Here is a 25,091-nt window from a genome sequence, read left to right as displayed (position 1 = left end):
GTCCCTACTTCTCGTCCAAGCCTCCTGAAACCTCACGACGATGCCACTTACTTCATCCACTCCAAAAACATACACTTTTCACGACGAATCTCCCCCGAAGAACCTGAAATAATCACCGCCAGCTCACAGATTGACCTCGCCTCTACCTTGCAGAATACGAACAAGCACCAACGCACGCATCTCATCGTCATCAATAAGGAATAACCAGGATCAAAGCAGGCATCAACCTCCCAGTGATAGGCATGCAGCCTCACCGATAGCTTGCATGTAAACCATGCCTATCCCAGAAAGAGAGAGAAAAACCAGATGGCCTGAGGTCTTGAGGTAGCAACAATGTCTCACTGACAACACATCACAGCCCGGTCAGACCAAGTGTTGGTCAATTACGAGGAACACAAGGAAGATGTTGTCAGAGGGCATCACCCCGACAGGTCTTTGCCATCTCTACTCACAAGTCAGAATACTCGCCATACAATCGTTCAAGACACATCAAGATGCTACACTCTGCGACCACGCCCGTCAATCTACTCGATAACGGCTTTGCAAAGTGCCTAACCATCTTCCTCTCGAAATTCCATCCTTCTACGTGCAAATACCTTTGAGTCACAAGTCTCAGTATACGAAAGCAAGTAATCAGCTTCAAGAGCAAAAACGAGCTTGTAACAAAGAGGAACGTCCAGACCCCAAACAAGCAACATCCCAACTTCAGCAAAACCATCAGACTCACCACTGCATGTAACCTTGTACTGGCCAAGCCAACCACCCTCATCCCAGCCAGCTGAACTGGCACTTGATCCAAGGCGAGTATTACAATTACACAACTCAAGACACGCAGACTCCATGATTACACTACGCAAGAACATGCAGATCTCACCAAAGAGAGGGCAAAAGCTCGTATTGATGGCCAACGACCCTAGACGGGAAAGTCGGACAGCATCTCGTTCAACCTTGATCTTGAGTGAGCTGCTGTAGCTACTACATATCAAGGCTCCTCCAGCCATTCAATACAGAGTGCTTCTCCATCAAGTGGCTCGATTGAGCAACAACAAGAAGCATCTGTTGTGCGAGTCAATTTACTTCGCACTGCATGTGAGACGGGAAACGACCTGGCCTGCATGCACCCTTCAATATATCTAAAAATTCGTCAATGCCATGCAACACGACCATTAGAACGAAGAAGGAAATGCAAGTCTACAGTCACGGCATTGCCTTAGAGAAGAAAGTAGCACACATGATATAATGTAATTGTATTATTCCGACTTGACCAAGCTTGGCCATTGTCATGGGTATTTCTATCTTCTAGTCTCACCAAGTTGACCTCTTCGTGGCCGACCGGCATATTCATGCGACTTCATTCCTGCCTCGACAATGCCTTCACGGCAACTTGCCGAATTCCAGGAGCCTTGGGTATGCTTGTGCATCGGCTAACTTCTGGTACCAGGCTGGGGCGACGATACACGCGATCGATCAGCCTCACAAGAGCGGTGACGAGAATCTCCAATATCGTGCTGCGATGCAGAGGCAACACACGTCGCCTGAATCCCTGCCCTCCGGCAACTGTATGCACAATATCTAGTACCAAACAGTCGTGTATTTCTGCGCCAGACTCCATGAGGCACATGGCAGAGCCACTCAATGGCCACCTCCTCAAGTCTCATCGAGAGCGTGGGCGACCAAGGGCTCTTACCAGCCAATACCGATATCACTGATGTATATCAGTAGCCCGGACATCACGGGTCTTTGGGTGCTGCACTAGGTGGGATGTCTCTGAGATGCGTTGCCTCTAGCAAACAGCATGTCTCAGTTATTGTTGCCGTGACGCCAAGCTAACGTCTCTTCTTTCACGGGCCCCCATGTTGGGTGGGCACGGTACACGCACAGAGACACAGACAGACAGATGGCGGCGCCCAGCCGGATGTAGACAGGTGCAATGCCCATCATCCTCTTCAACGTCGCTGTCTCTTGTTCGGCCGACCAGCATTAGCTGGGATTTGGGCAACGGCAGCATCGCCTTCGTCGCCAACGTCGTCCGAGTTGCTCTCGTCATCGCTCTGCGCTCCACTGGTAGCACCAAAGGAAGCCTTCCTGGACAGAGCTTCTTCAGTGCCGCTAGCGAATTCCTCGAAATCGTTGTGATCCGATGACTCCTCGTCGTCCGCCTTGCCGGCAGGAACTTCGGCTTCGGCTTCTGCGGCATCATCCAATGTCTCGGAAGCAGGTCGCTTCCGAGGCATCTCACCAAGCCTGCCTCCGCGGCCATTGACGTTGCCACTTCCCTCTTCGCCCTCCTCAGTCGACTTGGGAGGGGGGGTGTACCAGGGAATTCTGCCTCTCATGAAATCATTCAGCATCATCTTGGCCACGCCGTCCAGATCAGGCTCTCCACCGCGAAGGAGACGACCGGCTTTGCGAGCAAGGAGCTCAAGAAGCTCAGTTGCGTTCTTCCAACCCTTGACGTCATATGTCTTTTCCATGTGGTGCTGCTTGACGCGGCTCAAGAGGGCGTCAATATACTGCTCAGGGTGCTCCACCTTCTCGACTCGCACAACACCTCGCAGAACGAGATCGGTCGGCGTGTCTGTGCTTGAGGGAGGCACAATACCAGGGCAGTCGATGAGGTAGATGCGCTTCATGAGACTGACGTACTGCCACACCTTGGTCTCGCCAGGAATGGGCGCCACGGTGCACACCTTCTTCTTGGACAGAGTGTTGATGATGGAAGACTTTCCAGTGTTGGGACCGCCAATCAAGCCGACGGAGATTTGCTTTCTATCTGTGTGGAGAGCAGAGAATTGACGCAGCAGCTGGATCAAAGATCCTTTGCCGAAAGAGTTGTTGATGCTTGCATGGAACGCAAGTGTGGGGTATTCTTTGGATAGGTGTCGTACCCACGCAGCCTTTTCTCATGTTAGAAGAGATGTTCAAGAGTGAGATCAGGATGAAGAATGAAAATGAACAGTCACGAAGAAATGTGTGTGTCATCACTAAGAAGCTCCTTTGGATGCCCGCGAGGGCGAGGGAAGGCTTCAACTCATCAGACGCACAGCCGTCTCTTGATGGGTAACCAAAACGGCACCCATCAGCCTGCAGCCGAAGCTGCAGACAGTCGAGATAGCAATCGTTCTCCCAATGTTGTAACAGACGGTCCTCCACGGAGAGTATGTAAGGTGTCCTGACAGGATTCATTGGGGGCCCAAGGCCAAGGTCGGGGAGGCAAGATGATTGAACGGGAAGAATCCAAAGAGAGCAGATGACTTACAGCAACGCTGGTTGGTACCAGATCACACTTGTTGAGCACAAAGATCAAGTGCTTGTGAGGCGCCTCCTCCTTGAGATACTTTTCAACGCTCCTGCAACGAGTTCCGACGGGGTCTCGGGCATCAAGCACGTGGATGATGACATCGGAAGAGTCAATGACCTTGTACAGCTCGTTCCAGATACGCTTGCTCTGGCCCTTGTCGAAGACGGGTTCGATGGCCATGGTGAGCGACTCGGCCTCGCCGTCATTGCCGGAGTTTCCACTCAGCAACTTGTTCTGCTCCATCCGCTCCTCGTAGGTATCCATGCTCTTCTCAGTATCGTCGGCAAGATCAGCCACGGTGCTGACGCCGAGCTTGACACGCTTGCGCTGAGCCTTGGGTCCAAAGACACCGGCAAAGGGCGACGTCTCAATGGTCATCTTGGCCTTGTGCTGCTTGATGCCATTGGTGGTGTCCTTGCCTCCGTCGTGGATAAGGCTCATGGGGAGCTTGTTGGACTTGAGGAGGACCTGGTAAGGGTCCTTGGCCTTTTCAGCCATGGCCTCACGGAAGGCGGTCAGGGTATCCTGAGAGACGACACGAGTGTTGGTGAACCACTTGCGGTTCGGCTCGATCCGGGCATTGGGGATGTCTCTGGACTGGTAGCTGGCAGCCTTTGTGATCTTCCCGTCCGCGTCTCTCTGGGCCCTGCCGTCCTTGTACATGTTGACAAGCTTGACCTTTTTCGCATCGCTGTAGGCATCTCTGTCAGCATGCCTTCAAGCAAGGGAAAAACTCTTCGTCCACAGAGCACACAAAGGCTGCAAGCACATACCGATAAAAGTTCTCGCCCTTGACACGGACATTGCCCATGCCATCGCCAGTCTTGCCCTGGCGCGTGCGCCGGGCTGCTTCCTTCTTCCCAGTACCCATGGTGAAGTTTTGGAGCCTGCTGGTGGGCAAGCACACAAAGATCTTGGGAAGAAGCGAAAGAAGAAACAAAGCAGAGGAGAAAAAGTTGGGGGCTGCTTCTTATCACGAAACTTTTTTTTTTTTTTTTTTCTCGTGTTTCTTTGGAGAGGGACCCCACTAGCCCACACATTTTCTGCAGGCGATGGCTGGTTCTCATCTTGTTTTATGTAAGCACAAGACAGGGGTCAGTCGGAAGGTCGGAGCGCAATAATCCGGGGCACCTCTGCGGGTTTGGCAATTTTCGTTTTCTGTAAGCCGACATCACAACGAGGGAACGTCGTGAAGCTTCAGCGGACGAGCAGCAACAGAAGAGCTGCCCGGTCCCCCAACCCTCCCCCTATCCAGTCGCAATGTCGTTTCATCCGGCAAGCGGCTGCCTTAGGCCAGCAGCCCGCCAATTGGCCTCCGCCTCGCGATCCTTCTCAACAACCCCCGCCATCCTCTCCAACGCCGTCCCGCCTCAGTCCCCCTCCTACATCCGCCTCCCCTCGCCTCCCCAGTCCCAGACCGACGAAGCCAAGCCGCCGCGGGTAAGAGGCTCGCTGCCCGTCCCGCGACAGGTCTTCCCCCGGTCCGAGGGCGACCGCAAGGTCCGGCCCGAGTACATCCAGCAGACGGCGCCCAGATCCCCCCACGAGCGCGAGCCGTCCAACGAGTCCCAGAGATGGAAGCGCGAGATGGCAGAGACCCGACGGGCCAACCTGGAACAGGGTCTCAAGGCCCTCTACAGGCGCCGCGAGAGGAGCGACGCCGCCAGAAACGCCCGCGTCAGCCGTAAATTCAGAGAGAACAACGAGGCCGCTGCCGCCCCGGAGCGGGAAGACGACCGCCTCACCCGGAGCACCGTCCTCGACGCCATCCTCGACACAAAAGTATACCCCGACCCGGACCGCTTCGCCCGCGCGCAGCGCAGCCGGGCCAAGGTCCAGGCCAAGGAAACGGCCAAATACGAGGCCCGGCGGGATGCCCTCATGGAGCTGTACATCAACGCCTCCAACTTCATCGTCCACGAGAGCGAGCTCAAGGCCGAGATTGACGAAATCTTCAGCGAAGACTACTTTAGGAAACAGAGCCAGGCCTTCCAGCTGTACGGCACGACGGAGAACGCCTGGGGCGTCTACGGCAGGCCTCCTTCTATTGCGGATATGCTGGAGACCACCACTGGAAAGTCGACCAAGCTCATGGACTACTACGAGTCAGAGTATGATCACTCTGTTAAGCGGCAAAAGAGGATCGCGGAGGAGTTTACGGGAGGCAAAATGGAGTAAGGGTATAGGCTTGCACAATGTAGAATATCATGCACCTGTAACTACATGTATTATATCAGTAACCACTTGTTGGAACATTCAGAGTCACGTTTCACGATCTTCAAGCCAGGGAATCCTCTCAACCTGTGAAGTGGGAGGCAACCATGTGTTTATTAGGCCCACCTCAACCAATCACTACAACTTGTGCTCAAAGAATCAGTAGCCAACAAGTCAGAAAATACACTTCAAAGGGTCAGATCGTGCTCCATCAACGCCAATTGTGTAAATGCCCAAGGAGGTTCGCCTAGCACAAGTAAAAGGTCGGTCGGTATGTACATGCCGGAACCTGCACAGAAGAAAGGTGGTTCTTGATGTTCGGATAGAGTCTAGGGTGCTAATCTATCGCTTCTCGACAAGCAAAATGTGCATCGCGGCATAGGCGAGGACGATGAAGGCGGCGGCGAAGATGCCCAGGTTCCTAATGTCCGACCAAAGGGCGGCATTCTGGAATCCAAAGGAGCTGAGAATCGCCGCTCCGGGGACGGTGATGTCGAGTCCGTACTTCTTGTCTACCAGAGTGAGTTCCAAAACCTCGTTGACAATGAGCGACTCGAAGCCGTAGTGGAAGATGGACAGTGTCTGGAGCCACAAAGCGCCCTTTGGCGTGGCGTCGTGGTTGAGGAGGAAACCGGCGAAAAGGAGACTGAACAGCATCACCAAGCTGCCAATCAGGTTGGCCACTCCGCCGTCTTTGCAAACGATGCCGATGAACAAGCAGATGGCTGCCGCCGCCAAGTTGAACAGGACCAGGACGAGCATGAACTTGAAGAAGTGTGCTGCATCCGGCACCAAGCCTGTCATCGGGTAGATGATGGACCCCATGAGGATCGGGGGAATGATTCTCAGGGGAATAATGTCGAACAACACCTTGGCAGCGAAGTAGGTGGCGGGAGAATAGTAGCCATTCGCTCTTTCACGCGTAAAGAGAAGGCGCTCGCTGGCAAATACGTTGAGACTGGTGAGAGTGCTAAAGCCAAAGAGAGCTAGGAGGAAGAAGAACAATCCCAGCCGGTTTTGGAAACCGGGAATATCATCGGTAAGGCCATAGAACAGATATCCGGAGAACACTGCCAGAATAATGGCAATCGCGTAGTGCGTGAGCATGAGCATTGGGTTTCTGTACAGGTTCTTCCAGGTTCGTCCAGAAATGATGATGAATTGGCGCAGATATCCAACCCGAGCGTATCCCTTTCCAACAGCGCTGGTATAAATGTTTGGCCCGTTGGGAGCATATCCGTTTGAGTTGGATCCGTTTGCAGCATCGGCTTCCCTGATTACCTGTTGAATGTCTTCCCGAATGGAGGCCGCGATATACGACTTGCTGAAGGAGCGCGTGATGATGTCAAGGTCTGTTCCAGTCATGGCCGGAGGAGGTAGATCGTGAGGGTCGTCCAGCTGTTGGCTAGGCAGGGAGCTGGTGGGGTTGTTCTGCAGCCGATAACCGTCTCGATCGTCACCACCAGCATCGGAAGAGGCAGCAGTATCAGTCTGCTTTCTGCGCGTGAAGAGCTCCCGTTCTTGTCGAAGCCTGACAGAGTCACGTCGGCGGTTCTTGGGCCGCAAGGAGGGCTCGGCGCTCGCCTCACCCGCGCTTGCAAGAGAGGCGCTCGCAATGGACTTGACAGCCCGCGTACTGCTAGGACCGATGCTTCCAGCGTCGGGAACAAGGCCGCCGTCATCCATACTCTGCGTGCTGCTCGCATGCATAGTCAGGTCCACGAGGTAGTCGGCAATGTTGAAGCCCGGGGGACACTCGTAGCCAATGTCATCGAAGTATGGCTGGCATTGGGAAAAGAGTCCAGAGTATACCAGTTTGCCCTGGGCCAACAGGATCAGCCTGTCGAAGAGAGCGACAATATTGGAGCGAGGTTGGTGGATGGTAAAGATGACGGTTCGCTTGTAGTTCTTGGCCATTGTGACGAGGCATTCGACCACGTTGTAGGCATTATAGGCGTCCAGTCCACTGGTCGGTTCATCGAGGAAGAGGATTGAGGGGCTGGTGACGAGCTCGCAAGCAATTCCAACCCGCCGCTTCTCTCCGCCTGAGATTCCACGGCCGTTTCCTTCTTCAGAGCCGATAAGGGAGTCTCGAATGTGGTAGATGCCCAGCTCTTTTTCGACCTCGGTGACTCTCTGTTCCTTGGCCGCGCGGCCCATGTCTCGGGGAAGTCTCAGAAGGGCGCTGTTGAGGATCGTCTCGTGCACGGTGAGCGTAGGCAGCATGGTGTCTTCTTGGTCAACAAATCCCACCACGTTCTTGTATTCGGCGTCGTTGACCTTTTCGCCATTGACGTAAAAATCTCCGCTGACATGGCCGCGCTTGTTTTTTCGGGCGAGAATATCCAGGAATGTCGTCTTACCAGCGCCCGAGGGACCCATAATGGCAGTGACTTCGCCCGGTTGGCAGATGCCTTGGATCCCAGACAAGATTTGCTTGCCATTAAGGGTATACGTGACATTCTGAAAGTAGAGGGCAGCCGGCTTGTGATCGACCATGAGCTTGGTGCTCTCGTCGTCGGAATCCTCCAGACGAATCGCGCCATAATGCAGCCTTCGGCGGGACAGATACCATGTTCCAATAATGACTGCAGCTAGGAATAGCGCACATCCGCCGATCACGCCGGCAATGAGAGGAGTGTTGATCTGCTTGACGGGGCGATGATAGCCTGGCACCTCGGTCTCGTATAAGCATTCACCCGCTTGGCAGTCCAGAAGGATACTAGAGTCTCCAATCAAGCTGACGATGAGATTGTCCATTTCGGGTTCTTTGAAGGCACAGTCATGAGCACCGCCGCCCTTCTGGGAGCATTCGAAGCGGCCGGGGCCTTTGATCGCTTGGTCCAAGAAGTCGGTGAGGTCGAGCGAGCCATCTTTGCCGCACATCATGCGGCCAGGGATGCAGCTGCAGCTGATGTGGTCGCATTTGTACGCAGTCGTGTTCTTGTCGTTGGTATACTGGGCACCAGACGTGCAATCGGACAGGTGGCAGTAGAAGGACTCGATCTCGTCGACCCAGACTAAGGAGAGCAGTTAGTATCATATGGAACAGAAGCAGGCGGTAGGGGAAACTGACATTGAAAATCGCAAGTCGCATCCTCCTCCTTACAAGTGAATGTGACTTGAGGTTTTTGCCTTCCAAGCAGATCGGTGATTTTCTTGTTGGTGACTTTGCAGACCTGGTTATTGTACTTGACGAGCTCGCCGTTCTGGTAGCAGACACCGCCGCTTCCCGTCTCCATCAGAGCATTGCAGGCTTGGTTCGTTGTGCAGACGTTGCAGTTGATACCGGTCCAGCCTTCATCGCATTCGCAGGACGAGCTTGAGCGCATCGGCCGGTCCTTGCCGCGGGCAAGAGAGCCGCACACTAGATGAGAAAGAAATTGCTGTTAGCAAGATTTTCATGTGTGCGCGCGATATCAGGGCAATGCTGAGCGCTGGCCTGATAGCATGGAGTTGGCGATGTGGACGTACATGGCTCGAGACAATCGTCACCGCCGAAACCATCGGGACAGTCGCATTTGCCGTTGTACTCGTTGCAGCCTGCGTACTGGGCGCAGGTGTGGGCGGGCAGGAGGCAGTTGAAGCTATTTCAAGTCGTATATTGTCAGCAGCAATATCATTGAAGAGCCGTGATGCGATGCATCGCTCTCGTGTCTTACCAAGGCGGACAGTCCTTGGGACGGTCGTCCATGAGCGCGAACTGCGCCCGCAGCGCATCGACGTTATAGCTGGAGCTTGTGTTGGCATAGGCGGCGGCCAGCGACGGCATCACCGCGACAATGCCGACAAGCAGGCCGCGGCAGCTGAGAGGCGCCATGGCGATGAGCGTCGCGAGAGGCGGAGTCCCAGGTCTGACTGAGGTTGCAAGAGATGGGGGACGAAGAGGATGAAAGAACATGAAGTGACAACTTGAAGGCGCAAAGCTTAAGGTAAGGTGCTGTCCAGGCTGCTTCCTGCTGGGGTACCGCGGCACTGTTCCTGGGGCTAGCCTGGAACATGGTCGTCATCGAGTGGTCGAACAGGCAACTGGCGCCCAACAACTGGCACCAGCAAACCCCACCTGCCTGGGCAGGTACCTGCAGTGATTGGTACGGCCGCACCTCAGCTCTGGACTTGCTCGTTACACGACACGTGGTGACGATCAGTATGCGATGGTGTGTACAGATGCTACATGTCGGCCGTACCTTGCTTGTATCGCGGAGACGGGATCCTGCTTTTTCCCCGTGTTTGCAGTGAGACGATTCTCAGGCCATTGCCTTGGACGAGGATGGCAGGCTGTTGTTCTGCGCTACTGAGCGGCTAGCAGGTCCTCAGTGAGGGGAAGAGCGCAAGTGGGAAAAGGTCCATTTTTCTCCATACAGAATCTGGAGACGTAGAAGAAAATGTGACCAAGGCTGGTGGGCTTCTTAAAAGTACCTTGAGAGAGACATGATATTGGTGGATAAGAGTTGAGATAGTAAGTTCAAGAACTCGATTGAAAATGTGCTTTTGACGCGAAGAGTGATGGCTGTTGAAGAAAAGGCAGACTGGCTGACACATTGGATGTCAGGTATAAGGTAGTGCTTCTTATGCCGTCATGACTAGAGGCACCGATGTATTAATAGAGGAGCAACTCTTGCTCTTTCTGCTTCCATTGCCATGTGTTTCCAGTCTTGCTAGATGCCTAGATGCGTTGATAAATATAGAACTCAGGACTCTTGCAAGCTCTCTCACTTATACCGCGATACAGAATACCAGATAGCCAAATTAGGATGCTGACTTCCTTTCGTGTGGAAGGTCAACCCGGTGTTTCTCTTTCCACCGCTTCGAACGCATTTTCCTCCAATAACTGGTAAATTTACGTCTTAGCACTTTCTTAGAGAGATTGTTTGATCAAAGGACCTCGACTTGATGGAGGAATGGACATTCTTCCCACAGTTGCTCGATTTGTCGCCGCCCAGCAATTGTTCTGTACCAGGATGCAGCTCCCCACGACACTTAACCTGGAGCTACCTTTCGCATAATGATATGGCCCATCCAACAGCGATTTGCAGAGCACTGTCAGCAATTGCCTTATATCGCTCTAAACCATGACATGATCAAACGCATTGTCTTATTCATAGTATACATATTGATGTGAAAGCTGTCGAATGATTCGATCACAACACCCAACCGGTAGTCTGCCGTAAACGTTGTGGATTTGAGAGCCGACTTCAAACAGACCAGCATCAACCCCTGGCTGCCTTCTGTGTACTTACTCATGCACGTAGAAAGTCAATCAGTTGAAGGCTTCCCTTTCCCAAGATGGTTCCCCGAATCTAGATCTCGGACATACAAAATGAACCAATCGATGGCTCATGATCGGCCAGGCAAGGCGCGCCCTGACTTCTCCAACGCCGCCCTAGCCTCGACCCCACACGCCGGGGGGAAGCGTCTCATTCAGACGCCGACATGGAGCAGGCTGTTGTATGTATTCATAAGGGGGATCAATCTCTTATCTTCTGTTGAGCTTCTGGAGACGCATAAAGCAGACCAGCAGTGGAGAAACACACATTGTCTCGGGCGACTTCGGTTCTGTCAGAGAGTCCTGAAGACACATACATATCATACAAACAACGAAGAAACAGACATTGTCTCAGGCGACCTTGCAAGACCCTGCAATACCTCAGCCCAAGATGCGGTTCGATTGTTTCGAAGTGGAAAGATGGATGGATCTTTACGAATGCACCCCTGGGATTCTCAACGTTGCCGAAACATGTGCTGAATCAGTCTCAATCGACCAGTTGATCCAGCTCTCCGAGGACAAGGCGACCAACCCGCTGCAGACCAGCACCGTGCTCACATACGGCGCCATCCGCGGCTCGTCTACGCTGAGGCAACGCATTGCATCTCTCTACAAAGGCGAGCATCTATCGGCCGAGAGTGTCCTCATCACACAGGGCGCAATAGCAGCCAATTTTCTGGTCTTCTATGGCTTGGTCGGGCCGGGAGACCACGTCATCTGCGTGTATCCCACGTACCAGCAGCTCTACTCTGTGCCTGAGAGTCTCGGGGCAGAGGTATCGCTCTGGCGCTTACAGCCTGAGAATGGCTTCGTGCCTGATGTGGACGAGCTGGAGGCGCTGGTCAAGGCAAACACCAAGGTCCGTTAATCACGAAAGCGAGCAGGCCGGCTCCCACAGCTGCCGGGAGTAAGACATCTGACGCTAACCCCGCAAACGAAAGATGATTGTCATCAACAACCCCAACAACCCGACTGGGGTGCCCATACCGAGAGATGTCGTCTACGAGATTGTGGAATTTGCCAAGGCCAGGGGCATCATGATCCTGTCCGACGAGGTCTATCGCCCGCTATTCCACGATGGCATAATAGAGGACAACGCAAACATGCCGCCGTCGGTGGCCGATCTGGGCTACGAAAAGGCCATCGTGACTGGGTCGCTGTCCAAGGCGTACTCGCTCGCCGGCATCCGCGTCGGCTGGATTGCGTCAGGGGACGAGGCCATCATCGAGCGACTGGCCGAGGCGCGCCACTACACGGCTATAAGCGTCTCCCAGCTGGACGACCAGGTGGCGAGCTACGCCCTCTCGCCGGCTGTCCGCGGGCCACTGCTGCGGCGCAACGTCTCGCTGGCCAGGCGCAACGCCGCCATGCTCGCGGCCTTTGTCGAGGCCCATTCCTCGGTGTGCTCGTGGGTGGCGCCAAGCGCGGGCACCACTGCGTTTATCCGCTTCCACGACACCGACGGCCAGCCGGTGGATGATGTGGCCTTTTGCCGCGACGTGCTGGACAGGACAAAAGTCTTGATCGTGCCCGGCTCTCACTGCTTCGGACGGGGCGTCGACTTTGCGGGGTATGTCAGAGTCGGCTTCGTGGGATCATCCGCCGTGCTGGACGAGGCGCTGCAGAAGCTCGGTGAATATGTCCGGCAGAGGTTTGGGTTGTGAGATCGATCAAATGGAGGAGGAAGATGAAAGAGGCGCTGATTTGTCACCTTTTGCCATGTGGTCAGCCTCCATGCGGCTGTGCTGGAATCAGTGCCCCAGCCACGCGAATGCATGGAATGCGGTTGGAACCTGTTTTATTTTTGTAACAGGGCATGGTTCAGGCAGTAACCCCGTAGATGGCAATTTCGGCCGACAAGCGCCGATGCTCCAGTCTTCAGCCTTGGTTCTTGTGACTTGAATCTCACCTGCGCACTTGTGACACTGAAATTCCCAGGGCTTCTGAGTACCTTCTTCGTCGTGCCATGCTGGACAGGGTGTGGCTTAATAGGCGGAGCCGGATAGACGAATGTGCCGGCGGGCAAAAGAGATGCATCGAGACAACAGCCATGACTGAACCACAAGTACTGTAAAAGATAAAAGATGCCATGATTGCCAAACGCTTTTGCCTTGTGTTCCGATGGCTGTCTGGCGTCGTCGTCAGCACCCGGGCGCTATTTGCATCGCTCCGCTCTATCGGAGACTCGGCATTTGATCCCAGCCTGGAATCCCCACTGCTAGCGCTCGCGAATGACGACGCCTGCGGTCCAGGTTTGGGCTCCAGCTCCTTTGTTTCAGTGGTCCGGGGGCTGTCGTGCAGGGACCAGACCAGACATCAGTCTCATTTGACACAGCCGCATCCGCATCCGTCCATCAGCGTTGGGTTGGCGATCCTTTATAACGGCGTCCTGGGGCCGTGCTGGGCGCGGCAAATTTTGTTCTGCTCTGCTCTGTTCTGCTGTTGGTTTGCTGTTGAATCTTTTCTCTTAAGCTTCTTTCCCTGGGTACCTCTGTTGATAACGCCCTGTCTTGTGTACAAAGATTTCTGTTGACGTTCCCTCCTACCCCGTTGTTCGATACACATTCACCTGCCTGGTAGCACCTCAATACCAAGGTTACTACTAACTCCACCAAGACGCGCGGCGATCCATCCCCCTGACCCGAGAAGCCCTACGAAAAAGCTATCGACATTGTAAAATCACACGAGATTGTAGATTCTTCTACCTTACCTGCCTACACACCTATAGCCCAGTAGCTTTGCGCCATGAGAGCCTCGCCCCTGGCCGTTGCAGGCGTCGCCCTGGCCTCTGCAGCCCAGGCGCAAGTCGTCCAGTTCGACATCGAGAAGCGCCACGCGCCGCGGCTCAGCCGCCGAGACGGAACCATCGACGGCACTCTGTCCAACCAAAGAGTCCAGGGCGGATACTTTATCAACGTCCAGGTTGGAAGTCCTGGCCAGAACATTACGTTGCAGCTCGACACAGGCAGTAGCGATGTCTGGGTCCCGTCATCAACGGCTGCCATCTGCACCCAGGTCTCAGAACGGAATCCCGGATGCCAATTCGGAAGCTGTAAGACGAGACCTCCTCTGCTCCTCTTCTCCGCAGAGTAACTGACATCCCACGCTCCTATAGTCAACCCTGATGACTCCGATACCTTTGACGAGGTCGGCCAAGGCCTGTTCGACATCACCTACGTCGACGGGTCCTCGTCCAAAGGCGATTACTTCCAGGACAACTTCCAGATCAACGGCGTGACCGTCAAGAATCTCACCATGGGTCTCGGCCTGAGCTCATCGATCCCCAACGGCCTGATAGGAGTGGGCTACATGAACGACGAGGCCTCCGTCAGCACGACCCGAAGCACCTACCCGAACCTCCCCATCGTCCTGCAGCAGCAGAAGCTCATCAACAGCGTGGCCTTTAGCCTGTGGCTCAACGATCTGGATGCCAGCACGGGGTCCATCCTGTTCGGCGGCATCGACACGGAAAAGTACCACGGCGACCTGACTAGCATCGACATCATCTCTCCCAACGGCGGCAAGACCTTTACCGAGTTTGCCGTCAACCTGTACTCGGTGCAGGCCACAAGCCCGAGCGGAACCGACACGCTCTCCACAAGCGAGGATACGCTCATCGCCGTGCTGGACTCTGGAACGACCCTGACCTATCTGCCGCAGGACATGGCCGAGGAGGCGTGGAACGAAGTGGGAGCCGAGTACAGCAACGAGCTCGGCCTGGCGGTGGTCCCCTGCTCTGTGGGCAACACCAACGGCTTCTTCTCCTTTACCTTTGCCGGAACCGACGGCCCTACGATCAACGTCACCCTGTCCGAGCTGGTCCTCGACCTCTTCAGCGGCGGCCCCGCGCCTCGGTTCTCGTCCGGCCCCAACAAGGGCCAGTCAATCTGCGAGTTTGGCATCCAGAACGGGACCGGCTCTCCGTTCCTGCTGGGCGACACGTTCCTGCGCTCCGCGTTCGTCGTCTACGACCTCGTCAACAACCAGATTGCCATTGCCCCGACCAACTTCAACTCCACCAGGACCAACGTCGTCGCCTTTGCGAGCAGCGGCGCCCCGATCCCGTCTGCCACGGCGGCCCCGAACCAGAGCAGGACGGGCCATTCCTCGTCGACGCACTCGGGCCTGTCTGCTGCCAGTGGCTTCCACGATGGTGACGACGAGAATGCTGGCTCCTTGACGAGCGTCTTTTCTGGTCCGGGAATGGCCGTGGTCGGCATGACCATCTGCTACACTCTGCTCGGAAGCGCCATATTCGGCATTGGCTGGCTGTAAATGTGTGAATCCTGGCTTTTCTCAGCCCTATGAGTGCTCTTTGACGAACTTTTGAATTTTGCTTGTTATTGGGGCGCATTGGTTTGATTATGGGGTGTTCTGGTTCAAATGTTCTTTATTTCTTCTTCTTCCGTCTATTCATACTAGCAGGCATTCATTCGCTGGAGTTTGGATGGACTTACAGGACTTTCGCTTAAAAGCGCGTGCAATTACCTCGGGCACACTGTACAGATGCACATAGACCTGCAAACTGCATTACAACTGTAACTAGATATCATTTGTCGATATCCATTTGAGGATTCATTCTGTCTGTGTGAGTGAATGCCATGTAATTATAAAACAATCCAGTTGAGATATATTACTGTATTTGGTGGTGGTCCGATTTACCGCTGCACGTGAGCCGGCGAACCAATTGGAGGGACCCCGATAGTAGAACTAAAAAAAAAAAAAAAGTTCGAGCCGTTCAAAGGCGGGATGATTGATCCTGCAGCGTCAAACCAACCCACTTTGCCCGTGGACAAGCTCGCACGATGAGGGCATTTGGGACCTTCAGATGGCTTAATTGCCATCTGTTTGCAGACGTCCACAAGGCGGCGTCTTCCGGAGCACGCAATTTCCAGGCTGCTGTTGTTCCCTTGGCTGCGCAGAGCCAGCTGCGGCCTTTCAGCGGATCGGCGCTGCGGCTCAATGCTGCGCAGGAAGCGTGAGCATCACCCATGATGGCTGTTTTGTTTCACAAAAAATGGCTTGACTATGAGTCGAAGAGAATTGATTACTGACGATGAGAGAGGCTTGACAGTCTGAAAAAGGCTCAAAATGATGCTGCCAGCCTCACTGCCGACTCTGTGGCCGCCAACCTGTCGCCCGAAGAGGTTCAGCGCCTCTCACGAGTTCGAAACATTGGTATCGCGGTACGAAGACGAGACACCTCTGCATTCTTCCAATGACCGGAAAAAAAGACAAGGAAACTAACAAGATTTCGAAAAACAGGCACACATTGACAGTGGCAAAACTACGGTAACGGAACGGGTTCTCTTCTACACTGGTCGAATCAAGGCAATCCACGAGGTCCGCGGCAAAGATGCCGTCGGCGCCAAGATGGACTCTATGGAACTGGAACGGGAAAAAGGCATCACCATTCAGTCGGCGGCTACATTCTGCGACTGGAAGAAGACGGTAGACGGAAAGGAGGAAGAGTACCACATCAACCTGATCGACACCCCCGGCCACATTGACTTCACCATCGAGGTCGAGCGTGCTCTGCGCGTGCTCGACGGCGCCGTCATGATTCTCTGCGCCGTCAGCGGTGTCCAGTCGCAAACGATTACTGTCGATCGCCAGATGAAACGCTACGATGTTCCCAGAATCTCCTTCGTCAACAAGATGGACCGCATGGGCGCCAACCCCTGGAAGGCCGTTGAGCAGATCAACACCAAGCTCAAGATTCCCGCGGCCGCCATCCAGATCCCCATCGGTACTGAGGACGAGTTCGAGGGCGTCGTTGACATCATCGAGATGAAGGCCATGTACTTTGAGGGCCCCCGTGGCACCAGGGTTCGCGTTGCCGACCAGGTCCCGGCTAATCTGCAGGAGCTTGCCGCTGAGAAGCGCCAGTTCCTGATCGAGAAGCTGGCCGACGTCGACGACGAGATTGCCGAGCTGTACCTCGAAGAGCAGACGCCGACCAACGAACAGATCAAGGCTGCCATCCGCCGCGCGACCATTGCCCGCAAGTTCACTCCCGTCATGATGGGCTCTGCGCTGGCCGACAAGGGTATCCAGCCCATGCTCGATGCCGTCTGCGACTACCTGCCCAACCCCGGTCAGATTGAGAACACGGCCCTCGACAAGTCCAAGGGCGAAGAGACGGTTGCGCTGGTCCCCTACAACTCGCTGCCTTTCGTCGGACTTGCGTTCAAGCTTGAGGAGAACAACTACGGTCAACTCACCTACATCCGTGTCTACCAGGGAACGCTGAGCAAGGGCACCTACCTGTACAACTCGCGAACCGACAAGAAGGTCCGCATCCCCCGTATCGTCCGCATGCACTCGAACGAGATGGAGGATGTCAACGAGGTCGGTGCCGGTGAGATTTGCGCCGTGTTCGGCGTTGACTGTGCTTCCGGCGATACCTTTACTGATGGCGGTCTCCCCTACACCATGTCTTCCATGTTCGTCCCCGACGCCGTCATGTCCCTGTCCATCAAGCCGAAGCGCACCGGCGACGCCGACAACTTCAGCAAGGCGATGAACCGATTCCAGCGCGAGGACCCGACCTTCCGCGTCCACGTCGACGCCGAGAGCGAAGAGACCATCATTTCCGGCATGGGAGAGCTGCACCTCGAAGTCTACGTCGAGCGCCTGAAGCGCGAGTACAAGACGGAGTGCGTCACCGGCCAGCCCCGCGTCGCCTACCGCGAGACCATCTCCCGCCGTGCCGACTTCGACTACCTCCTCAAGCGACAGAGCGGCGGCCCCGGCGACTTTGCCCGCGTCGCCGGCTACATCGAGCCCAACGACAAGCCCGAGGAGAACCACTACGAGAGCCAGGTCGTCGGCGGGCACATCCCCGACAAGTTCCTGTCCGCCTGCGCCAAGGGCTTCGAGATTGCCTGCGAAAAGGGCCCCCTGCTGGGCCACCGCGTCATCGGGTCCAAGATGATCATCAACGACGGCCAGACGCACGTCACCGACTCGTCCGACTACGCCTTCAACCTGGCCACGCAGATGGCCTTCCGCAAGGCCTTCCCCGAGGCGGGCGGCCAGGTCCTCGAGCCGCTGATGAAGACGACCATTACCGCGCCCAACGAGTTCCAGGGCAACATCCTCATGCTCATGAACAAGCGCAACGCCACCATCCACGACACCGAGATTGGCAGCGAGGACTTTACGCTCATCTGCGACTGCAGCCTCAACGCCATGTTTGGCTTCAGCTCGCAGCTGCGCGCGGCGACGCAGGGCAAGGGCGAGTTCAGCATGGAGTTTAGCCACTATGCGCCTGCTCCTCCCCACTTGCAGTAAGTTTTTATCCTTTTCGAATTGTTTTTTGACTGTAGCAGACTTGGGTACTGATGCCATCTATAGAAAGGAGCTGGTCGCCAAGTACCAAGCCGAGCTCGAGGCCAAGCGAACCAAATAAGCTACCTCTAGACTCAAGCGCCCTTGATGAAGACGCAGTCTCCCGGACAAGCGATGCCGCTCATTCCTTGTCTTGATGGACCAGGCTGCCTTGTACAAATAGCCTTGTGAAACGTCCTTTATTTGGCGTACAAGAATGGATGGAAGGCATGCGATGTGACAATCCCAATTTCAATTATTCTAGAAGCGCTAGAACAAGTCATCCACGTGCTCAACAAGGTACATATGGGGATGTAGAAGGAAAAGGTGTAAAGGAGATACACAAAAGCAAAATTGTTGCTGTTTGAAGAGACAGATAGGATTAGAGCTAGATGGATAGACGACTTACATGTACGATTAGTAGTATGGAAAAAAAAAAAGAAGAAGATTGACCAAAGAATCCAGCTGAGGTCTCAAACAGCATGCGAGTACTAGATAAAACCGCCTTGTTTCGTATAAGCCACGCCTCCCTGTATGTAATGTTTCGGCATCGAAACAACCCAGATCCATCTCATCTCACAATCCCAAGGACTGGCAAAAGAACGAGATGGAAACATGAACCCAACAGTATGTTATTAAGCAACTATGAGGTATTGTCCACAGCTAAACCCCCATGCAAGATTGCCCAGAGTGTGTTGAATTGAGCAATACGAACACGCAGCTGGAAGTGAATCTTAGTTTCCCGTCTCCCTCATTCGCTTGTCTGCCCACCCCCGAGCTGCTTAGCTAGTCCTCTCGCTTGTCTCTTTTTGAACGGGGGTCAGGATCGGGTCTAAGGGGGGGGTCCTTGTCTCATTATGGTGGGAAAAAAAGCAAGAAGTAAGACATGAGGGAAGAAGAAAAAGGAAATAAAGGACGGGCACTTCCGCTTGATCCTTGATGGGGTCTCACTTAATATTTGGGGTCATGCCCCGGATGTCCCGAATGGGGGGTGTTTCGATGCGTTTTCAACGTTGTGGACTTGCGTTCGAGCTGTAGTACCATCGCTTTATCCTGGACAGTTACATCAAATAGCTCGTCTTCCAAAGTCCGTGAATGAGTACGCGTTGCCACAGAGATTAGGTAGTACGGCTAGTAATATCCCCCCAGAAAGAGAGAGAAAAGTGGTAGCGAGTACTTGTACATAGGGGAACAAACCTTGAAGTTCCCGGTGTGAGAGGTGGGAGGGGATCAGTATGGGGGACGTGCTTCAGCTTGGACCCCTTGACTATCCATTTACTGGTTATGCGAGTGATGCGGCATGTAAGGAAGAGAGAGAGAGAGAGAGAGCCTTATCACAATACCCACCCATTGTGTAAAGTCTGAGCATTCGTCTGCTCTACTGCACTCTATGACATCTCGTGGCCACGCCCCCCGTCTCAAGGCAAGGGGGGGTGGCCCGTCACTTCGTATTAGTGTTCGGAGAAGGATCTCGCCAAAGTGACCAGATGAATGAAGACCTGGACGCCCTGGGCAATGAGAAAACGAGCTGAGGGGCACCAGACGGGCTTAGTCTCGTTGAAAACAACCGTTGCGACCTTGGTAGTAATGATGTGGCTCGTGTCTTGTGCCGAGGACTCTCTCATCACGTCTGGGGAGGGGAACGCCTGGAAGCCGAAATGATTTAGAGGTTAGACGTTTGATATTGGCTCTTGTTTCGTTTTCGTCTGGCATAAGAGGGCCACGAGCCTAGGAAATTAATGAGTCTGGCAGCCATCTCGCTGGCTGGCCAATCAAGGCTGCGGACGATGAGGTAGCCACCTGTGCCTGGTGTTATTACACGACCTGCTCTGTGTGACATTTGGTTCCTGGCCATTGTCAAAGATTTAGATTATGACATAGGTAGTCACGATTATTTGAATGAGAAAGCCAGAATTGAGACAGTCAGCAGCGCATAAGCTGGCAGGACTTGAAGGTAATATCAAGGGCTCCTTCAATGGGCATCAGAAGTCTTAGTTGTAGGTACTTCCATTAGGTACCTTAGTGCCGGGTTTAAGGGCGCGGGTACTAGTATAGGTAGTACCAGCACTACGGCAGTGCCTGTAGATGGCAGCACAGCACAGCACAGCTCATGGAGCTGCTCCTTGCGGAAGGTCAATGGAACCATGGAACAGTCCGGATGGCGTCCCAACGACTTCCACTCTGGTTGGGTGTCGATTGTCGCCTTGGGGGGACCTCAGTCAATACTGGTCCGGGAAGTAATAGGCATTGATATCGTAAGCTTGTTGACAAGCTGGAGCTGCTACTACTAATCGCGGCGTTGGCGGATCGGCCCATCCGAGCTTCGTTTACCTAGGTACACACACCGCGCCTTGTGACGGGTGGCGCATCTTGCTATTTGCTATTTGCAGCGTGGCGCGCTCACGCTCCCAAGGCGCAGAGGCGCGTCTTGGTGCTGTGGGTTTGACGGACAACGAAGCGTGATTGGGACATGCAAGAGGCTGCAGAATCAGCAATTGGTGAAGATTTGGCTGCAGACTCGCCGTTATGCCGCATGCATGCACCTAAATGCGCGTCCTCTGTGTTGAGGGCTACACCTAGACAGCTCTTTGCCGAGGTACTAGGTACCTGGAAGCCGTGCTGGGTCTACCTGGGCCCCCAAGTACCTACCGCCGCTTCGCGATGCCCTCAAGTGCGACGACTTGGCTGGAACACCAGCAGCAACAGGCATCCGCAGCAGGTACATGTAAATATACTACTACGTATACGCGGCGCATGTGCCCTTTGACGCAATCAACCCGTTGCGCACCGCAGCCAGCACCTAACGAAGAGGCCACTTCATCGCTTTCTCTGTGCTGCAGTGCGCCATCCCTGACCAAGAGACGCAACCCCCCCCTGAGGCCATTAGACCCGTGTCGCGACCCGATGGAGCCCCGGACGCTGGTACCTTCACAGCATGTAGCCCCGAAGTACCGGCCTGGGACCCTCCCGTCCCTTTTCGCTGCGTCCCTCCCCTTCCACCGCCTTGCTCTTTTGTTCGTCAACCTCCCCCGATCCTGCGAGAGCTGCTGCTACGCTGGCAGCAGGCGTATAATAATAATATCACTTATCCATCCTGAAATCCTCCCTCTCTCTCCTGAAAAAACCCTCGCGGATGGTCTTCCCGCAAGCATCCAGCATCGATTGCGCGCGCACATCCGTTCCCCCAGAGCTTCCGCGGACGCGGACCCGTCTTTCACCATGAGCGCGGTCAAGAACCTGCGAGCCATGTTCGAGAACAAAGGGGACGCGAGCCCAGCGGACGAAGATAGAGGTAGATCCCTTGGTGTCTCAAGCCCGTCTCCAACCCCAGGAGGTAACAGCCAAAATGCCCTCAGTGTGTGCTGATGATTTCCGCCGTCTGCCTTGTCTCTGCTGCTCCTGTTCCAGCCTCCCACTATGTGCCCTACAAGAAGTCGCAAGCTGCCTGTTTTTGTCCCGCCCAGACGCTGCTCAGCTGCTCCTGTAGCTGTTAGTCCACTGTCCGCCTGCTTTGCTTGCTTGCTTGCTTTCTTCTTGGACGGCCGTCCTGCCCCCCCTCCACATTTACTGCCGCCATGCCAGTGGCAGGTCAGCCACAACAGAGAGACAAGAGCTGATGAGCTGGGGTCGGAAGCTGTCGAGGGTTCGAGAAACGCTAACTCGCTCTTCTTTCCGCCACTAGCTCGCAGCGGCTCCCCCAGGCCGCTCATCAATAAGGTGCGAACCAGCTTCGTTGCCGTCGAGCGCAACGGCGTCATCGGCCTGGTGAGGGAAGGCAGCTCCGCATCGCGAGACTCGTCCGCCCGTCCCAGCCTCGACATCGACCGCGATCTCCCCAAGACGCCCAAGAGCGAAAAGTCGCCCCTGTCGCCCGCCTTTCTCGCCAGCCTCAACTCCGCCATGTCTGGCATATCGGCGCGATCCGCCCGGGCCTCGCTCGAGTTCCAGCAGGAGCAGCAGCAGCAGCAGGGAGCCGTGACCGACAAGCCCAGCCACAACCCGGACAAGGTTGTCGACGAGGAGACGCCCACCGGCATGCTGTCGCCGGCCGACCCGACCGTCACCAAGACCGAGCCTGAACCTAAGCCCGAACCTAAGCCTGAACCAAAGTCTGAACCGAAGCCTGCGCCCGAGCCCGTGTCCGCCTCTGCACCTACAGCGAAACCCGAACCTGAGAAGCCTGCCACTAAAGAGACTGCCCCTGCCAGCAGCACCGAAAATGTTGCGCAGAAGACGGCCAAGACGACGACGACGACGACGACGAAGCCGGCCGCTACCAAGGCTGCGGTGAAACCCACAGCAACCAAGACTACGACCGCCACCAAGACCGCAGCTACAAAGACGGCTGCCGCTCCCAAGGCGGCTGCTGCCAAAGCTGAACCCAAGGCTGCTCCCAAGACCGCAGCTGCTGCTACCAAGGCCTCTGCCGACTCCTCCAGGAGAGCGAGCGTCAGGCCTCTGCAGAGGACGGCCGAAGCTTCTGCTGTCAAGAGGGCATCTTCCGCTGCGGCTGTTGCCAACAGATCTTCGTCCGCCGTGAGGTCGTCTTCCACCGTGAGACCGACCTCGGCCGCAAAGACTCGCACTGGAGCAGCTACTACGACTGCTGCTAAGAAGACGCTGCCCAGCAAGTCTGCCGACACTATCGTGAAGCCGAGAACCAAGTCGCCCACCAAGCCGGTCAGCCTGCCTGCTTCTCTCACGGCGCCCACCGCCGCCTCCGGCTCCAAGACCGGTGCGGCCACCGGACCGGCTCAGTCGAAGTCGACTACGTCTTCACGACAATCCACCAGCCGGCAGAGCGCACACTCGTCCACTTCCACCGGTCGCCCAGCCAAGCAGGCCACGCGATCTCGACCCAGCATCGGGCCGCCGCCCGCCAAGCCTGCTCGTGAAGCGCCCAAGAAGGCAAAGGACGTTGACGAAGGTTTCTTGGCTCGCATGATGCGGCCTACGCAAGCCTCGTCTAGCAAAACGCAGGAGCCGACTACGCCTCCCAAGAAGTCTTGCTCCCGGCCCTCTACTGCCGGCACCGCGGCATCCGGCGGATCCGATCGCAGTCACTACGAGGGCAGTCCCACTAAGAAGTCCTCGCCTAGGAAGAAGCAGACTGAGACCGGCTCTAAGAAGTCTCCCTCCCCTACGCAGTCCGAGGAGAAGCTTGTCATTAGGCCCAAGGAGGAAGTCGCCGAGGAGGCTGCGAAGAGCGCGGAGGCTGCCCCTGTCGAGCCCGCAGAGCCCGAGGCCCTCCCCGTGGAAGAGGCGGCTGTCGAAGCTGCCAACGCCGAGACTGTTGAGGAGGTGGTTGCCATTGCTGAGGAGGCCGAGCTCACCCAGCCCGCCCCCGAGCCCGAGGCCGAGGTGGCCGAGACCAAGGCTGAGGAGGTTCCCGCCGCCGATGCCGCTGCGGAGGCTGTTGCTCCCGTGGTGGAGGCTGAGGTTGCCCCTGTTGAGCCGGCCGCTGTGGCCGCCGAGGAGGCCAAGGTGGAGGAGGTTGCTGAGCCCGTTGTCGCGCCCGCCGCTGAGCCCGTTGCCTCCGAGACGATTGAGAAGGCAGAGGCATCTTCATAATCAACGACTTTTAATCAATGGCAAAAAAATAATAATAGCAGTCTGGTGTTTTGTTAGGTCATGGATGGCGTTGTCAGTTTGACTCGGCGGAGACTTACTTCTTTCATTTCTTGCTCTCTTGTTCGCCTTACCTATGTTTTATATCGAACCAACACCCGACTGTCTATGTAATACTGGGCAGGCCCCCTCCTGAGGCCATTCTGTCGAAAAGGAGAGATGTAGTTTATCAAGATACCTTAGATACCTTTGTTTATAGCGACCACTGGTGATATTCCTCGTTTCTTTTGCTTTGTCTTTTTCATATGTTGCTTTGTTTTTTCCAGGGAAAGCGTTGGGTGTGTTTCTGGGCATACGAATGCGTTCTTTTGCCGACTGATGTCATCTTCGGGTTGCAGGATCTCTCGGACCCTTTTGTGTTTATGCTTATTTGTTTGTAATTGAATCTACCTATTCTTACAATGAGATGTTCCTTTTTCTGCTCTTTTTGCCGACTCCCTCGCAATCTCCTCCTTTGTGAAATGCACGATATATATATACAACGTAATCAACAAGTTGAAGGCGTCTCCAAAACGCCCCTTCTTCCCCCTTCTCCCTTTGGTCTATCCTCTCCAACATTACTTTTCCTTTTTTTTTTTTTCGAGACTCAGACTCAGACTCTGATATATATATTGGTGATTGGGCTCCAAAAAATCATGACACGCGGCACATGAGCACACCGCCGACCTTTCTCGCCAACGCCTCCCTCGCCTCAAGAACCCCCCTGGACGTGCTCACAAACATACACTCGCCGACGCCCAAGCCCTGCACGACGCCGCCCTTGAGCTTTGTCGGGAACCCCCTGGTCAAGCGGCCGAGCTCCTCGACGTCGACGGTGAGCTGCCTGGAGGGCTTGCTAATGACCTGGGCCTTTGACAGGACGGGCCGGCCGTCCCAGTATTTCAGGCCGAGCCATATGCGCATCTGGGCGACGGTGGCGGAGGTGACGGGCTCGGGGACCTGGGCGACCATTTGCTCGGGCGTCGGGGGGCGGGTGCCCGGGGAGCGGTAGACGGAGGAGAAGAAGCCGGAGCGGTGGAGGGCGAGGGCGAGGTGCAGGTTGTATTTCGTGGAGGGGACGGATGTGAGGCCCAGGCGGGCTTTGGATGCGTTTTGCAGGTGCGAGCACATGTGTGCTATGTTGAGGATGGACGGCATGGTTGGCAGGTTTGGGAGATTTTTGTTGGTTCGGTTTGTTTGTGGTGTCGATGTCGAGGGTTGGGGATGTGCTTCTTCTGAGGAAAGATTGTTAGTTGAGACTGGATGATGGGTTGGAATGAGGTGCGGTTTCGAAGGGTGGGCTTACAGCGCATCGTCTGCGGCCAATTGCCCGCGTTGTATGGCTGTTGATGTCGCCCAGAGTCAGTTGTC

The 25,091-nt window shown here is 55.2% G+C and overlaps 8 protein-coding genes across 8 annotated transcripts; 5 read left to right on the top strand and 3 right to left on the bottom strand.

Moving 5' to 3' along the window:
* Window positions 1–1,946: 1,946 nt before the first annotated feature.
* On the bottom strand, window positions 1,947–4,256 carry TRIREDRAFT_78377 (GTP-binding protein; the record flags this gene model as incomplete). Its single annotated transcript, XM_006965608.1, has 3 exons — window positions 4,075–4,256; window positions 3,260–3,992; window positions 1,947–2,897 (listed from the first exon to the last, which is right to left on the bottom strand). The coding sequence occupies exons 1-3, from the start codon at window positions 4,170–4,172 to the stop codon at window positions 1,947–1,949; spliced, it is 1,782 nt and encodes a 593-aa protein (XP_006965670.1). The 5' UTR covers window positions 4,173–4,256.
* An 893-nt stretch (window positions 4,257–5,149) lies between these two features.
* TRIREDRAFT_62720 (uncharacterized protein) lies at window positions 5,150–5,479 on the top strand (the record flags this gene model as incomplete). Its single annotated transcript, XM_006965762.1, has 1 exon — window positions 5,150–5,479. A coding segment is annotated over one exon (330 nt), but the record flags the coding sequence as incomplete, so codon positions are not given.
* A 159-nt stretch (window positions 5,480–5,638) lies between these two features.
* On the bottom strand, window positions 5,639–9,335 carry TRIREDRAFT_78373 (uncharacterized protein; the record flags this gene model as incomplete). The annotated part of the gene is made up of 5 exons (XM_006965607.1): window positions 5,639–8,535; window positions 8,592–8,694; window positions 8,737–8,882; window positions 8,990–9,102; window positions 9,178–9,335. The coding sequence occupies 5 exons, from the start codon at window positions 9,333–9,335 to the stop codon at window positions 5,858–5,860; spliced, it is 3,198 nt and encodes a 1,065-aa protein (XP_006965669.1). The 3' UTR covers window positions 5,639–5,857.
* A 1,837-nt stretch (window positions 9,336–11,172) lies between these two features.
* Window positions 11,173–12,445, top strand: TRIREDRAFT_4109 (Aspartate/tyrosine/aromatic aminotransferase; the record flags this gene model as incomplete). Its single annotated transcript, XM_006965494.1, has 2 exons — window positions 11,173–11,640; window positions 11,723–12,445. 2 exons carry the CDS (start codon window positions 11,173–11,175, stop codon window positions 12,443–12,445), a joined length of 1,191 nt encoding a protein of 396 aa, XP_006965556.1.
* Window positions 12,446–13,273: 828 nt separating this feature from the next.
* Window positions 13,274–15,248, top strand: TRIREDRAFT_122076 (uncharacterized protein). The gene is made up of 2 exons (XM_006965761.1): window positions 13,274–13,833; window positions 13,897–15,248. Exons 1-2 carry the CDS (start codon window positions 13,527–13,529, stop codon window positions 15,054–15,056), a joined length of 1,467 nt encoding a protein of 488 aa, XP_006965823.1. The 5' UTR covers window positions 13,274–13,526; the 3' UTR covers window positions 15,057–15,248.
* Window positions 15,249–15,586: 338 nt separating this feature from the next.
* TRIREDRAFT_62470 (uncharacterized protein) lies at window positions 15,587–18,195 on the top strand (the record flags this gene model as incomplete). Its single annotated transcript, XM_006965760.1, has 4 exons — window positions 15,587–15,759; window positions 15,856–15,967; window positions 16,047–18,073; window positions 18,141–18,195. 4 exons carry the CDS (start codon window positions 15,587–15,589, stop codon window positions 18,193–18,195), a joined length of 2,367 nt encoding a protein of 788 aa, XP_006965822.1.
* Window positions 18,196–21,688: 3,493 nt separating this feature from the next.
* TRIREDRAFT_122075 (uncharacterized protein) lies at window positions 21,689–23,684 on the top strand (the record flags this gene model as incomplete). The annotated part of the gene is made up of 2 exons (XM_006965759.1): window positions 21,689–21,701; window positions 21,796–23,684. 2 exons carry the CDS (start codon window positions 21,689–21,691, stop codon window positions 23,682–23,684), a joined length of 1,902 nt encoding a protein of 633 aa, XP_006965821.1.
* Window positions 23,685–24,374: 690 nt separating this feature from the next.
* On the bottom strand, window positions 24,375–24,878 carry TRIREDRAFT_62721 (uncharacterized protein; the record flags this gene model as incomplete). The annotated part of the gene is made up of 1 exon (XM_006965606.1): window positions 24,375–24,878. One exon carries the CDS (start codon window positions 24,876–24,878, stop codon window positions 24,375–24,377), a length of 504 nt encoding a protein of 167 aa, XP_006965668.1.
* Window positions 24,879–25,091: the final 213 nt, after the last annotated feature.

This window comes from Trichoderma reesei (genome assembly GCF_000167675.1).
Source record: "Trichoderma reesei QM6a unplaced genomic scaffold TRIREscaffold_10, whole genome shotgun sequence".
Classification (NCBI taxonomy): Eukaryota; Fungi; Ascomycota; class Sordariomycetes; order Hypocreales; family Hypocreaceae; genus Trichoderma; species Trichoderma reesei.
This window is presented reverse-complemented; position numbering and strand designations above follow the sequence as displayed.

What these genes read in the sequence shown, in the direction of transcription:
- TRIREDRAFT_122076 (XM_006965761.1), top strand. Translation starts at nt 13,527, where the DNA reads ATGAGAGCCTCGCCCCTGGCCGTTGCAGGCGTCGCCCTGGCCTCTGCA. An exon ending in CGGATGCCAATTCGGAAGCT is followed by an intron (nt 13,834 to 13,896) that starts GTAAGACGAGAC and finishes ACGCTCCTATAG; the next exon opens with TCAACCCTGATGACTCCGAT.